The sequence below is a fragment of the Notechis scutatus genome, chromosome 9, assembly GCF_049901735.1.
Source record: "Notechis scutatus isolate UNSWTSFEM ecotype Mainland chromosome 9, rNotScu1.2, whole genome shotgun sequence".
In the NCBI taxonomy this organism is placed as follows: domain Eukaryota; kingdom Metazoa; phylum Chordata; class Lepidosauria; order Squamata; family Elapidae; genus Notechis; species Notechis scutatus.
Window position 1 is genome coordinate 11,537,546 of NC_142017.1, and position 16,389 is coordinate 11,553,934.

General features: G+C 39.6%; 1 protein-coding gene across 2 annotated transcripts; it reads left to right on the top strand.

The window, feature by feature from the left end:
• On the top strand, positions 1-15,039 carry TK2 (thymidine kinase 2). 2 transcript variants are annotated; one of them, XM_087971610.1, is made up of 10 exons: positions 1-303; positions 2,475-2,512; positions 3,369-3,443; positions 5,096-5,149; positions 6,190-6,279; positions 7,124-7,197; positions 8,791-8,879; positions 9,830-9,909; positions 11,217-11,297; positions 12,478-15,039. In XM_087971610.1, the coding sequence occupies exons 1-10, from the start codon at positions 129-131 to the stop codon at positions 12,613-12,615; spliced, it is 894 nt and encodes a 297-aa protein (XP_087827736.1). In that variant the 5' UTR covers positions 1-128; the 3' UTR covers positions 12,616-15,039. The 2 variants fall into 2 exon arrangements, with proteins under 2 accessions (XP_087827736.1, XP_026527830.2); XM_026672045.2 differs by having other exon boundaries at positions 5-303; positions 12,517-15,039.
• Positions 15,040-16,389: the final 1,350 nt, after the last annotated feature.

Below are 16,389 nucleotides of genomic sequence, written 5' to 3' on the forward strand. Positions count from 1 at the left end.
ATTCCCCCCCGTTGCAAAGCGCAGCTGCTGGAGCGGCAGAAGGGAAGTGGGTCTTTTGCCCGGGCAGCTTCCCTTTTCCTGACTTTTGCAACGCGGCCGCCCTCCGGTTCCGCGGCCGGACACGAGCGATGTGGTGCATGCAATCGCTCCGTCACCGGCTCCGGCTGCCTGGCTTCCAGCTCTGGGCGGCTGGGCCTCTTTCGGCTTCCTGCAGCTGGAAAACCGGCTTCTCGGAGCTTCGCCGCCCTGCGCCGCCGAGGGATCAACGCTGCGCCATGGCCGGGTCTTCCCAGCACGCCTCTTGTATGTCCGGCCTGGCTTGGCTTGGCTTGGCCTGGGGTCATTCCCGGGATGGGGAACGCGGGGGCTGGCCAGGTTTCTGGGCTGCTGCCCATCGGAAGATGCAAACGGTCCCAGGGGTGCTCCGAGATTCGCCTGTGTTTTGTTTAAAAAGTGGCTTGGGAATGCTAAAACCACGTGGAAATAGAAGCGTAGATTGCTTATTTAATTCATTAAATGAACGAAGGGAGTGTTTATTTATTTTGTCAAGCGATTATAAGATAACAGGTATAAGTATAAACATAGAATTGAAATGGATACATATAAGAAAAATAAAAAAGAAACAATAGGACAGGGACGGTAGGCACGATTGGTGCGCTTATGCACGTCACCTACAGACCTCTTAGGAAAGGGGTGAGGTCAATAGAAGACAGTCTAAGGTTAAAATGTTTGGGGTTTGGGGAAAAAACCAGAGAGTCAGGTAGAGTATTCCAAACATTGACCACTGTTGCTGAAGTATTTCCTACAATCAAGTTTGGTGCAGTTTACCTTGAGTTGTGTGCTCTGTTTACCTCTGTTGTGTGCTCTTGTATTGTTATGGTTGAAGCTGAAGTATTCATTGACAGGTAGGACATTGCAGTAGATAATTTTATGTACTATACTTAGACCGGACCGAAGGCGGCGTAGTTCTAGGTTTTCTAGGTCTAGAATTTCAAGTCTGGTGGCATAAGGTATTCTACAATGAGTAGAGGAGTGGAGAACTCTTCTTGTGAAATATTTCTGGGCTTTCTCAACTGTGTTAATATCAGATACATAATGTGGGTTCCAGACTGATGAGCTGTATTCAAGTATTCAAGTTTCAGTACCCCTTGAATTGGAAAGCTGAAATTTCTAACTTGTGACCAAGAAGAGTTTGGAGCATTACTGTTTCTGCTTTTTTAGGGTGTGTGTGTGTGTGTGTATGTTTGCCTTCGTTGAAGTGGTGTATGATGCATAAAAGCTTATCTCATAGTAAATGTATTCATGGGAAAGTGTCACAACTCTGGGTTTAATGAGGATCCGGTATGAAACGAGGCCTGTGAAATAAGAGTTGAGTGGCAGACAAGATGCCAACATCTGACAAAGACATTGAGCTGGGTCTAGTCTGTGATCAGGGCTATTCTTGTTTCCTGGATAAATATGTCAGTTGGTCCTTGCTTTGATCCAAGAGAATCTGGATTCTGTTACCCAGTCTTGCCCTTTCCCACATCCTTCCTGTCCTCTTGTGTCTGCATCCGGTGTGATGAGGATAAGTGCTGTGCAGATGTGTTTGTGGCACGTGCATTCACGCTACCCCTGTCCTATCTTTACCTTTCCCCCCCTCCTCTCTATCCAGCAATGGCAAAGATGTTTGACTTTTTCTTTCACACATTGTGCCAAAATATCTATTAATTCTAGTTTGCATTGGCTGGAGTTTCACATCGTATTTAACAACCAAGCCATCTCATGGCTTAATATGACGCGTGAAACTTTCAAGGAACAAATAAAGTGACATTGATGGCATGTCTTGCAATTCAATTCCGCCATTTAGCGGCACTGTTGATTAGGATTCTAGCAAGGCTATTCAACCTCCTACCCTTGATCATCATCTTCTTTTAAATAATTGATATTAAAAGAAGATTTTACAAAGGTTTTAAAAATGACAGAAAAATAGCAAAAAGGATAAAAGGAAACAGAAGAATAGCAAGAAGAAAGATATTTAAGCAAATCTGGTTCTTTGCAGCAGTTGCAAACATAATGATTACCATTTTCTCCCTCCTATATTGCATGTCATAGTTCCTTTTCTTCCCATAGACAAATCATTCTAATCAACATATCCAGAAATCACCAGTTCATTTTTATCCATATGCAGCAAAAAGTCCATAAGTGGTTTCCAGTTTTTTATCAAAGTAATTGTAGTTTTCTCTTTAAATAAGTTCTTCAGTGTCTAGTTTTGTCTTTAGACTGCCAGAATTAATTAACGTAATTAAAACAAGTCAATTTAGCCATTTCTGTTGTCTTCATAACCCATTTCTCCATGATTGCTGTTTCTATAGTCTTCCATATAAAATAGCCTTAATACTATATTGCCCTTTAATTTGTAGCACTACTAATATTTCAACTTATTACCAGCACCAATTACTCTTCCAACTGAATGCTTTTGTTTTCTTTTAAAGATAAGCACCTGGAAAACGGAGGAGAAAAAAAGACAGTTGTAAGTATGAACCTCCCATGTATTGCATTAATGAGACAGTAATGAAAAAAATCACTGCATTACTGAATGCAGACTTGCAAATCTTTTTGTTGGATTCCATAAAGGAGAATAACAACAATATTGGGGCATACAGTCTGCAGATGGGAAGAATATGTGAAGTTCTGTATTGAAACCCTAATTGAAGTGACTGGAAACTGATGCATTCATGCTCGCTCGCTTGATTGATAACATGATTGCATGGACTTTGTGCCACCTTTTTATTTGATATGTGATGTATCCAGTTTTTGAATTTATCCAGATGGGAAACTTGACTCCACAAAAAGGTTAGAACAAAGCTTTATTGAAATCGTGTAGACTATAGTAACAGAATTGGATTGTGAATTGGTTGTGAATCAGTAGGCTATAAGTAGAAAGTTGGGTGTATTTTTCTTCTCCTCTTTCTTACACCCCAGAATGTTAGGAAGGAACTAGCCTGAATATTTTCATAATACTTTCTCCTTTCCCAAGGGTTAAGGAATGTGTTTGCCCTTGTTTCTATATGAACTTTTGAGTATTTCCTTCAAGACCATCCCGTGGTAGAGAAAGATATTCTTTCAGCAAATGGTTTAAGGGTATCTATAAAGACACCTATAAGATGGCTTAAACCATGTAACTTGATTATGTGGTGATTTACAATGTGGGTTTGGGGAGGGTTTTTAATTTATGCAGAGAGAAAACAAAGTCCTCTAGATTTTTCAAATTGAAAGAGTTCTAACTTTCTGCGGAATTTGAGTATCACCATTAAGCCTGTTTACCTGCTGTCATTTCATCAACCCTCCAGCGTTAATCAGGATTTTGTTCTTTCTGTTTTCATCAGATCTGCATTGAGGGGAATATTGCTAGCGGGAAAACAACCTGCCTGGATTATTTTGCTAAAAACACTGGCATTGAGGTGATGCATTGTGGCTCCTTAAGTTTCTTTTTAAAGTGTGCTTCATGTGGTTGGAAACAAATAGGATCAGGATTATGGTTCACAAGTTTAGTGAAATTCCTGCCCTATGAATTTTTCCCCCCCCACCACAGTTCCTTTGAATATCGTGTCTTGGTGAGAGTTCCAAAAACGTTGCTGTTTTTTCCCCTTCCCTCAAACTACTTTATATGACTTGTTTTCAATGCTTCAGGGCAGATTACAAAAACGTAATAAAAATTCATTTGTAAAACTCAATTCCACAAAATACATAACACCTGAAAAGCTTTGGTGAAAACAGGCTGGAACTTTATATAAAAGCGAAATGCCACTCACACATCATCACAAAATCTCCAGAACCGTAAAGCCTACAAACTTGAAATTTGGCACGTATGTTCCTCTTGGCTTCTAGGGGCTCACTAAGAAAGGATTTTTCAAAATGACCATCAGAACATTAATATTTCATATATTATTATTATTATTAACACGCTCTGATGCTAAGGAGTTCTACTCCCCCTCCCCACCTGAAAAGGAATCTGTTCCGACTGCAGTTGAGCTAAGCCATGCCCAGGCTCCTTGCTGTCTCCTTGCTCACACAGCAAATACTGTTTCAGTTTCCAAACAGCCCTCAACTCTAACACACTGACAGGACGCTAGCCAGATGAACACCGATAGATGCTGGTAGGCTGAGGCAGAATTTCACCCTCACCCCCCAATTTTCCTCCCCAAAGACTTATCCAATTACATAGTTTCCTAGTGAAGCACGGGCACCCTGCTAGTAAACTATAATAAAGGGGGTGGGCTGGTATAATTTGAGTGGCATTTTGATCATTAATACATACCTATCTTTGAAAAAAGCGGACTCAGTTGTTAACTGGTAACTGGCAGACCCAACCTGGTTTAAACCCATCTCTGTATCGCTGTACGTCAATTTCAAAAGTTGTCTGTTGCTGCATCACTTCTGAAACTGACATATACCAGCTTGGACCGCCACAGAAAGTGCTTGTGTTAAGCTTCTATAAAAACGGTGGGAGGATTGAAAAGGCTGGCTGGACGTTCAGAAAGCGAAGTTAAAGAAGGTGTGGCAAAAATAAAAAAAAATGTTTTTTTTTTTAAATGAATAAATAAATCAAGACGAAACTTCCTTAAACACTGCAGAATTAGAAAGAAACACAAAGCAGAGACAAAAGCGGAAGCTAATGAAACAGTGAAAAGATCACAAATCAGGGGTTCTCAACCTTGTCTTCATCACGCACCCCCTTTTGTGTCCACGGACCCTCAAGACTTAATGCAAGATTTAAATGACATTTCTTCAAATCTGTGACGCTGTGGCAGCCTTGCAGAGGTCTGTAGACCACAGGTTGAGAACCACTAATATACATAATTCATTGATTACTGGTTTCGCATAGTAGCGAAAGAGCATAAGAGGAATCGTAAGGTAATTTTTTCAAGGGCAAAACTGGTCAGGCAAAGAAGTCAGTCATATAGAAGCTTACATACTTTGCATGCTATTTATCTGAGGGTACCAGCAGCTAATCTTCCACATTCCTTGGTCGTTTCTGTAGTGTTGTTTCGGAGAAGTAAACTAAAATTTTCTGTATTGCACTGATTATTATTTTTTAAAACTTTCAACCCAGGTGTTGACAGAACCAGTATCTAAATGGAGGAATGTCCGTGGTCACAACCCTTTGGTGAGTTGCTAGAATGAAGCTCCTGGGCTTACTTTCTGTATTAATTGTTGTAACTGCTTGAAAGCCCTTGAATTATAATGAGAAAGTAAAGCTGAACTACCCTTGTCTAACACCAGAAAATATATTGATACTCTAAGTTCAAGAGTTATTATTTAGATTTCCCCCCCCAATAAGGTTGCTTATATGATTCATTAGAATAAGCTATTGCAAGACAGCATGTGCTGTACTACTACTTCTTTGTAATTTGATCATGATTTTCAAGCCTTCTTTTAAAAAATAAAATAAAAAAATAGTAGGCCTCAAGTGCTAAACCTTTTGAAGCCAAAATACATTTAGGTCCAAAGGAAGATATGAGCCACAAATTTTCCTTGATGGCCAGTGTCCCATTCAGAACTGAATATACTTAGTAAGTCCTTCACATTGGGGACAATAAATTAAATAAATACTGGAGGATTTGGAACTATATGTACTCATGTACCTAATATTGCAACTCCTGTTCCGTCCTGTCCTCTCCTCCTCCTCTCCCCTCCCCCTCCGCTCCGCTCCTCTCCTCATATTGCAACTTTCTTGTCCTCCCCTCTCCTCCTCCCTCTTCCTCCTCCCCTCCTCTTCCCTCTTCCTCCTTTCTCCTCCTCCTCCTCCTCTCCTTTCCTAATATTCAACTCCTGTCCTCCCTTCCTCTCCTCTCCCTATCCTCTGCTCCCTCCCCTCCTCCTCTCCTCATATTGCACTTTCTTGTCCTCCCTCTCCCCTCCCTCTCTCCTCCTCCCTCCTCCTCCCCCTTCCCCTCTGCTCCTCTCTTCTCCTCATATTGCAACTCCTGTCTCCCTGTCTCTCCCCCTCCTCCCTTCCCTCCCTTCCCTCTGCTTCCTCCTCTATTCCCTTGTCCTCCCTCTCCTCTTCCTCTTCCTCCTCCTCTCCTCCTCTCCTTTCCTAATATTGCAACTCCTCTCCTCCCTCTCCCCTCCTCCTCCTCCCTCCTCTCCCTTCCCCTCTCCTCTCCTCTGAATATAGTCTTATTGTTTTCTCGCCAATGGCAGGCCTTAATGTATCAAGACGCAAACCGGTGGGGACTGACATTACAGACTTACGTGCAGTTGACTATGTTGGACCGGCATACAAAACCAATGGTACGTTTTATAAAGTAATAACTAGAATCCTAGAGCAGGTCAGTAGTCCTCAATGTACGGCCACAATCGAGCCCAAATTTTCTGCAGCTAAGTTTTCCGCAGTTGTTAGTTGTAGTTGTTCATTTTATCCCCACTTTACGACCTTCCTTGCCACACTTGATAAGTGAATCATTGCAGTTGTTGAGCGAGTCTGACTTTCCCATTGACTTCGCTGGTCAGAAGGTTGCAAAGGGGGAAATCACACAACCCTGGGATGTGGCAACCGTCATAAATACATGCCAGTTGCCAGGGTGTCTGAATTTTGATCACGTGACCATGGGAATGCTGCAACCATCGTGTGAAAACCGGTCAAACACTTTTATCGGTGCAGTTGTAACTTCGAACAGTCAGTAAACAAACGGCTGTAAGTTGAAAACTACCTATATTAAAAGCCAGCGTAGTTAAGATCTTGGAAAGGGAATAGGGAGACCCTGGTTCAAATCCAGTCTCTGCAATGGATTCTAAATGGGTAATTTTAGATCCGTCGCCTTCACTTCAGCCTACTTCCTTGGCTTATCACCGTGGAGAAAATAGGAGGAGGGAGGATTATACAGTTTGAGTTCTTGAACGAAAGGATCGAAAACTAACAAGGTTGCTGGTTTCATAATGGCCTTGCTGAAGTTAAATAAACTCTTTAAGGCAATAAATAAAGGGAATAAATCACTTTTCCACAAGGAATCTGCAGTTGAGTGGATGCTGCAGAACAGCTAACTTTCCCCTCCCCTTGAATAGCTAACAATCTGCGTGTCTGTCCGTCCACCTATCTATCCATCCTTTTAAATGGCTTTTGACATTTAATTTGCAGATTTCTCCCATAAGAATGATGGAGAGGTCAATTCACAGCGCAAAGTACATTTTTGTGGAGAACTTATATCGCAGGTACGGTACAAAGCATGTTTTTAGGAGAGTGGCTTCATATTTTATTCATTCTGAAATGGCCCAGGAACAGAGCCAAATTACCATCAAATTGTCAGTTGCACATTGACTGACTAAGGCACGCTGGCTGCTGCTATTCGTCTTGCAATATATTTTCGATTTGTCTTGCCATTATTTTTGCACTCTGAATAAACATACAGCCAAACTAGATTTCCGTTCCGAAATATGGGAGGGAAAGGAGAAGCAATTTGTTAATCCACAAGGTGGCATCTCTGCTACAGCATCTCTTGAGCAAAGATACAGATGTGATGCTACGAAAATACCTTTTGGTTCTCTTTTATCCGAATTGCTGAAGTAATATGATGTAGCGATTACTGAATTTGTCTGATTGCTGTTTATGTGTGACTTTGAAGAAATTACATTACTGCCTTTTTTGCACGTGCATATTGGATACAATTAGCTTTGCTAATTGTTGGATTGGGTGGAAGCTATACACTAGTTTTATGAAATTTATGTTGTGCTTTTGTATTATTTAAACCTGATAAAGAAACCATGGTTATATGCTATATGCTCTTAGCTAAGGAGGAGGAAGCTAGTGAAAGCATATGACTTACTTTCATTGACTCTTCTGCATACAGTCCTTGGTTACGTGTGGTATCCAGGCAACACCGAACTGATTCATATGAATGTTGAAGTTGTTCTAGTGAATGATTACTGAAAACAGATCAGATCCATTACATTAAAATATTTTGGCTTGATTGTCGTTGAGGTAAAAATACAGCAATGTGGTGGCCTAGTGGTGAAGTCACTCACCTCCCATACAGAAGATTGAGAGTTCGATCCTAGGTAGCGGCAGATGTTTCTTTCCTAGGGCGCAAAGAAAACAAAATCTGCTGTGAACTCCACATAGACCTTAGGAAGGGCATCTGGCCAGTAAACGCTCGGCTCCCTCCAGTCACCCTAAATTATAGGATTACAGGATCGTAAAAATGGAGTGATTGAGGTAGAAATGCACACATGTGAGGGGAAATATATTCACTGATTCTCAAAGGTAAATAAAATTGAGCAGCCCTTCAACTTGGAGGAAGACCACTAGAAAAGACAGGATTGTTGGCTGGACTGAAAAGTTGTGAACATACCCAGAAGAAGGAAGTGGTGAATTGCTTCTGTACTTTTTGTGAAATAAAAGATAAGAATGTATCTATATGAAGGCCTAACAATGGCAATTGGAACTGTCCTAGTTGGTGTCACAAGAGGATGCAATCACGTGATGCCACACTTTGTGGTCACACCACACAGTTGCAGAGTTGCTGGTTCCCATTAATGTCTTTAAATGAGGACTACCTGTGAGCACCCACACTGCCATAGACAGGCTGAGATTTTGACAATCAGATATCAGATCTTGGTGATTACTTTTAGCGGAAGATTGGGCCAGTGTACATATGATGATGATGATGATGAAGAAGAAGAAGAGAAAGATTAGCAGTTGACAGTTGACAGTATGAAGATGAGTAACTGAACTGTTGACAATTGTTTCTTAAATTCGAGTTCCAATACTAAGTGCCTCCTCATATTATTCTCCTACATTTTTTGCAGTGGGAAAATGCCAGAAGTAGATTATGTCATCCTGACTGAATGGTTTGACTGGATCGTCAAGAATATGAACGTGTCAATTGATCTGATAGGTAAACATCTCTTGATTCTTCAGGGGTGGGGAGGTTTCGTGGCTACCGATCATTAGGGATAACTTTGGTAATTTGAGTCTTAAGAGACTAACACAAGGTTCTCCAATGCGATGCCAATCAGATAGTTTGTATTTCATTGTCAATAATTCTTTAATCACTGTGAATTAAGGGAGTTGAACTTCAACATATATGAGGGGAAGTAGGTGGGGGAAATCATATGTGAAATCTGTGCTGTTTCTTTTCTTTAATAAAATAAGAAACTGGTGTTTGTCCCTATGTATGTGTAGGATAGACTAACTTTTTAGCTCTAAATTATTTTTTTTCTTTTGATAGTTTAAAATCAAGAATATGTTCATATTTAGTCTACGTTGGCATTAAAAGGCTTCAGTAGCTTCTGCATTGCATACTTAATAGGTGATTTCATGAACGTATTGTACTTTTTAAACTTGAAATATTTATCATTTTGGGATTATTTTTTTTTCCCTGAGAAGCAAATAGGAACAATTTTTCTCTGAGCTTCAATTTTATTTATGGCCAAAAGGCCCCCATACAAGCTACAAATATAATCTAATCTAAATTTGGTATTGAATAAAACAGTTTAACAAGTAAAATATTTAATACACATTACATCATAGACTTAAAACCCCAATTCATTGTTACTAAAATCCATCGTTTTATAACCATAGTTAAAAATCTTGGCTGTTGCCAGTGAGATCTGAGCTTTCAAAAACTAGGATGTCTCTTCAAGAATATCTAGTTTATTTTAGTATGCCAAGCATTTTGAATGGAAAATGCTCAGTTTCAAATGGGTAGTCATTGTTACAATTGCTGTAACCATTCTGGAATTCTTTCAGGGCTTAATCAGCTCTGCTTCTGAATTAAAATACTTCTGAAATGATTGAAACAGCCTTGCATCCTTAACAGTTTAAAACTATAATGGTTTAATGCAGTTTACCTACAGACCTCTCCTGGCATGTGTTATCAGAGACTCAAGCGGAGGTGCAGGGAAGAGGAAAAGGTGATTCCCATGGTAAGGAGAAAACCTTTCAATTTTTTTGGAAGATTACAACTTGGTTGGTTGGAAGAAAAATCGAAAGTCTTCCGTCCCCTAATAAGACAGTCATAAGCATCCACTAAGGCAGGAGGTCAAATGTCAATGTATACATGATGTCACCACAGAGATAACACAACTTTAGTTCTTCCATCAGACATCATGGTGGAAGTGTGGCATTGTGTAGTGGTACCCTGATCCACATAACCCATCATTTTGAGGTCATGGCACAGATACTCAAGATCAAGTGAGGTACTAATACCACTCTATAAAGCCTTAGTAAGACTACACCTAGACTACTGCACCCAGTTTTGGTCACCACACTATAAAAAAGATGTGATACTAGAAAAAGTACAGAGAAGAGCAACCAGGATGATTAGGGGACTGGAGACTAAAACATATGAAGAACGGTTGCAGGAACTGGGCTTGACTAGTCTAAGTAAAGAGAAGGACTAGGGGAGACAGGATAGCAGTCTTCCAATATTTGAGGGGCTTCCACAGAGAGGAAGGGTTCAAGCTATTTTCCAAGGCACCTGAAGACCAGAGAAGGAACAATGGATGGAAACTGAACAAGAAGAGATTCAACCTGGAAATAAGGAGAAATTTTATGAGACTGAGAACAATCAACCAATGGAACAGCTTGCCTTCAGAAGTTGTGGGATCTCCATCACTGGAGGCTTTTAAGAAGAGATTGGACTGCCATTTGTCAGGGATGGTGTAGGGTTTCCTGTTTGGGCAGGGAGTTGGACTAGATGACCTACAAGGTCCCTTCCAACTCTGTTAATTTGTAATATTGCTGAAAAAGATGCATTCTGTGATTAGCAGAAAGTAGATTTCTGTGCTAAAGTTGTCCCTGGAGTTTGGGGCTGATGTTCCCTGCCTGTGGAGAGCATGTTACAGAACAGGAAATGCCGTCTCCATGCTGGCTAGGGAATTCTGGGAATTGAAGTCCAGACATTTTAAAAGTTGCTGAGGTTGAGAAACACTACTTTAGGCTGTTGTTTTGAATTTCCTGCTCAATTAAAAGCTCACAATTGTACCTTTGACTGGGAAAGTGTTGAATGTTCAGGAACCAAGATGGGAAAACGGCTGTCCTAGATAAATGAGACCCAGCCCCCCTTCCAAATCTGGTTGTCCTGTTGCAACTTACATCAGATATTTGGCTATAATTGCAACTATCCTATCTTTCGCTTTTACAGAACATAAATCATGATTCATCAAAGTGTTTTTGCTTCTGTTAAAAAAATAAACCTGATCATCCTCCTTTTTCTGCCTCTTCTGAACAGGAATATTTAGAAGCTATTCATCAGCTTTATGAAGACTGGCTCATTAACCAAACATTGTTCAAAGTCCCTTCTCCAGTGCTTGTAAGTATATATTCACGATTTGTTTTGAAAGATAGTTTGGCCAAAACAGGAAAACGGTATCTGAATTAGTGCATAACTTTTTATTATCTTTATAAAAAATGTCTTGCCTCCCCATCCTGTCATGTCTCAATATTAACTATCTTCAAAGGCTTCTTCGACTTACTATAAACTTCCCACAAGAGAGGAAGATAATGGCATTGTGACAGACATCAGCTTGGATTTCGGCAACTTGATTCCTTCTAGGAAATAATGACCAGCTGGGGAATTTGACTGTTACTTTTCCCCCCCGCTTAGTGTGCCTGTTTTGGCTTCTTGTTAATGGTTTGAGATCTGACTTACTTCTCTGCCCTTTAGTTGAGTCTCAAACTAGTCTGTGCACTCCTTGGCCTTTCCCAGTTTACCCTTATTCTTCCCTCTGCTGACTGGCCTTCAGGAATGTTCACAGTTCAAACTTCTGGTGAGAAACATCCCATTATATGCATTATTTGATTGCAATTCATGTTTGTTTGTGCCAGATTTATTTCTGCAAGCAGTCACCTCAAGATTTGAACCCTTTTTTATGTAGCTCCTACTCTTTTTAGTTATCTCCCCTCTTTGAACTTCATTAGGGGCCTGATCGCCTCAGATTTAAAAAACGCACTTAAATCATTTCCAGGACCTTTATAAAGCTTGAAGATCTATTCTTGTTGGTTGCCACACCAGATACTGATATAAAATATGATAGTCTGGAATTCGACAGAAGTATAAAATTGACATGTGCACACGTACATACGTGTTGCAATATTTATGCCTATATAAAAAGACTACAAAAATACTATTTAATTGAGCAGATCATATATGTTGCCTGGGCTTTATAAAGCACAACTTATTATACAAACTATAATTGCTTGCATTTGCATGTTATACTACAACTAAGCAACATTTTTAAGCCAAATTGAATAAACAGCAATGTGAATGAGTTGTCTCTTAGTGCAGGTAGCTTGGCTGCTTAAACAAAAAGAATAGATTTACATGCCATCGAAACAAAGAAGGCCAAGAATACTTATGCCAAGCAAGCTGGGGTTTGTAAGCCAAGAACAAATCCTAAATTAGCTCAAGCTCATGAATGTTGGCTTGCTTAATGTACAATCCCAATTCCAGACTTGGATACTGTCTCATCTGTAGACTTTTTTCCCCCCAGAGATGTGCTTCAGCCTTTGATCATTTGAATCTTTTTAAGGTGCTGCAGGCTGATGATGACCTGCAGGAAATGATGGAGAAATATGAAGAGAATCAGGACCAAATCTTAATGCTGGACAACACCCAACGCCGTCGGTAGAATCAGCTGTCTTACTATGGACAAGACTCTGTTGCCCAAAACAACAAGTACACAGAGGGTTTAGCTTAACTGAGAGAGCGAGCTGTAGGCTTGGTTTCTGCAAGCAGCTTGAATTGGTGGGCTTGGAAACTTGAAGGCATTCTGAGCAGTCCAAGTGTTTGGAATTACAGAATCGCTGAGAAGGTCCACTATTTCCATGCAGGATGACCCACCCAGAGCCAGAATGGATTCTGCACTCTTCTCTGCTTCCCCTCCTCATCCTCAGCCTCTTCTCTGTTTTTGGACTGTACCCTCGAAGAGTAAATACGTACACATAAGGTGTGGCTAATTCTTCTCTTTCGCAACAGCCCATCTACTTTTTTCAGCCGCTTGCACTTAATGCTGCTAGTGAGGCCCAAGAGACTCACAAATGATGGAGAAATATGAAGAGAATCTGAATGGAATGTGTAGCTATGACTTGATTCCTCCTGCTGCCAAGAGACGGTGCCGTTTGGAGTTAGCAAATGTGCAGCTCAAATGCAATGACATTAAAAAATTTTTTTTTCCAAAAAAAAAGAATTTTAATAGAAGGGAACAAAGAAAACAACCGGCCAGGCTTATTACTAGTACGTACTACTTATTGCATTTGTGTTAATTCTTTCAAGTATACTAAAAAGTTTATGCAATATAGCAGCGGCCTCCAACCTTTCTGGCTCTGCAAACTGGCAGTCTTGGTGTTTGGCTGGCAGCATCACTGTTGCTGGGAGGGGGGGGAAAGGCGGGGGAGGGGGAGGAATAGTTTTGTGCACACAACCTAATCCCGCACATGCACAAAGGGAGCTTTGTGTGCTCATCCTCTATTTGTATAAGGGTCGAGTTGACTAAAATGCTGAGCTTGTCGATCAGAAAGGTTGGCAGTTCGGCAGTTCAAATCCCTAGCGCCGCGTCACGGAGTGAGTTCCCGTTCCTTGTCCCAGCTTCTGCCAACCTAGCAGTTCGAAAGCATGTAAAAATGCAAGTGGAGAAATAGGGACCCCTTTGGTGGGAAGGAAACAGCGTTCCGTGTGCCTTCTGTGTTTAGTCATGCTGGCCACATGACCACGGAGGCGTCTTTGGACAATGCTGGCTCTTCGGCTTTGTAACGGAGATGAGTACCGCCCCGTAGAGCCGGAAATGACTAGCACATATGGGATGCAGCACGATACCTGTCCGTGACGCTGCCCCCATCCCCGGGGCTTGGGGATCACTGCAATATGGATGCATCCATGAATACATAAATTGTATAGATTATATGAAACAGGTAAAGCAACAAACGGAGATAGACGGTATTGTGTTGACACCCAAAACTGAGTGGTTGTCAGAATTCATTCCAGGGGCTCACTTTGGATGGCCCCAACCCACTCTTGAGCACCAGGCAAGGCAACTCAACCAGGATGCAGATCCTTTTGCCTCCTCATTCTTCCTGTCTTTCAGGGGCAGATAAATCCCTGTGTCTTCACACTGAGCTTTTAGGCAGCTCAAGCCAGGTGAGCACAGAAATTAAGGTAACCGCCATGCCTAAATCACGTCCATGGCCACATCTGCGCAGGATGAGTGAATATGGTCCAACTTTCAGCCTTTTATTTATTATTTTACTATTCCCTACATGTCAATTCATTTGGGATTATTTCTTTTAGAGAATTTTGTATTTGATATTAAGAGTCTGGTTCAAGGAACAGTCATGCTGGATCAGTGACTTACGTGGGTGTATATAGATAAATGATGGAGTATAGGCATAACTTTTTTTTTTTTTTGAAAACAATTTTATTGGTTTTTAAAGACAAACAAAACATAAAAACACCCAGCTTTCTTTCATAAATATACAAACAGTGTGTCGGTTGGTTTACCAGTTTTTTGTGCATCCATTTCATAGTCTCAATTACAGTTACATTACATAATAACTCATATTATCAATCAGAAATTAAATACCTTAGTATCACTATTAAACAATCATTTGACTATAATTTTATTCATTCATACTTTGCGAGATAACTATAATTTACTTATTTATTTTATAACAAATCATATAATCATACCAAATCTATCCTAAAAACATTTTATAGATATGATATAAAAAAAAAGAAATATATCTTTATATATTCATTATTTTCTAAAATTCTAGATATTCTATTATTGTGTTTTATTATCTAACAATTGATAGAAAAGGTCCCAAATTTTATAAAATTGTTTATCCTCTTGTTCTCTAATTTCAAATGTCAATCTACTCATTTCAGCACATTCCAATATTTTCTTAATGATTTCTTCCTGCAATGGTATTTTCTCATTTTTCCAGTTTTTAGCAAATACAATCCTAGCCGCTGTTAATACATTTACAATCAGGTATTTCAGATCTTTACTATATGTATCAGGTAAAATTCCCAATAAAAAGATCTCTGGTTTCAAGTCTATGTGTTTCTTTGTCATTTTTTCCAACCACATGCGAATTTTAGTCCAATATTTTCTAGCGTCCGCACAAGTCCACCACATATGGTAATATGAGCCAGGTATCTGATGACATTTCCAGCATTTTTCAGATTTATTCTTGAACATTCTTGCTATTCTTGTCGGGGAAAAGTGCCACCTGTAAAACATCTTAAACAAATTTTCTTTATATGCTGTTGACATTGTCATTTTATAGTTTTGAGACCACAATTTTTGCCATTTCTCTAAATCAATCCCATATCCAAAATTCTTTCCCCAAGCAATCATAGTTTCTTTAACTTGTTCTTCCTCTAGTTTAATTTCCAATAAATAACCATATAATTTTTTAATCACCTTTTCATCAGTACCTGTCAGAATCTTATCTAAATCAGTCAATTTATCATAGAATCCTTCTGTTTTAAAATCTTCATCATACCGTGAATGTATTTGCGCATATGAAAACCAATTCATCTTTATACCTTGTTCCTCTAAATTTGGCATCGATTTAAGTTCACCCTTTTCATCCAATATTTCCCTATTTCTCCCTATTAATGACAATTGTAGGTTTTCCCATTTCATCAAATCTCACACGTTAATCCAATTAAGAAATCTCCAAAAAAAAAAAAAAAACGTAAATATAAACCAAAAGTATGGATGGAAAAAGCAAAAATCCCAATGAAAAAAGAAAGAGGAAAAATTTCGAGGCTTTCCCTTTAAAATAAAAAGCAAAAGTAGGAATATTACAAAAATAAAGATTTTTTTTAAAAACAGAAAGGAGTAGAATAGAGCTGGTTAGGAGAGGTAGCGCAACTAAAAATTAAAAAGAACACACTGCACTTTGTTTAATTATCCAAGGCTCTTGTTATAATTTTCTTCTCCACAAGCTTCAAAGCCAAACTTCAATTGTTGATAGAAATCCAGAACACCTGTAATAACACTTTCCCGTGCTCTTCCCTCTATCTTATCAAGTTGCAATGTCCTTGAGAGGGAGTCTTTCACAGTTCTCTCAACTTCAACTAAAATATTTTCAAGCCTCTAGTTGGCAGTGTTACAAAGTTTCTTTGTTCTCACTTTCCCCCTCCTTTCCCAGGCAAAACGTAATAGAAGTTTTAAAAAAGGAGAGAGTATATATATATATATATAAAAGAAAAATAACTAAGGGGAGCCTCTAATCTAAAAAGTTGAAAAATCAAAAAGGAGAAGGAAAAAAATATATATAACAGAAAAACCAGTCCAGTTAACAAATGCTAAGTTGCGATAGAGATCCAGTAATAAAGAAAGTAAAAAAGTAAAAAGCCAAGCCTCACTTTGACGTTTCCCTTTAAAAACCGCCGC

Excerpts from the sequence above, each read along its gene's own strand:
- TK2 (XM_087971610.1), top strand. The coding sequence starts at position 129 with ATGTGGTGCATGCAATCGCTCCGTCACCGGCTCCGGCTGCCTGGCTTC. Across the intron at positions 5,150-6,189 it reads TCCGTGGTCACAACCCTTTG|GCCTTAATGTATCAAGACGC; the intron begins GTGAGTTGCTAG and ends CGCCAATGGCAG. Across the intron at positions 8,880-9,829 it reads CGTGTCAATTGATCTGATAG|TTTACCTACAGACCTCTCCT; the intron begins GTAAACATCTCT and ends GGTTTAATGCAG.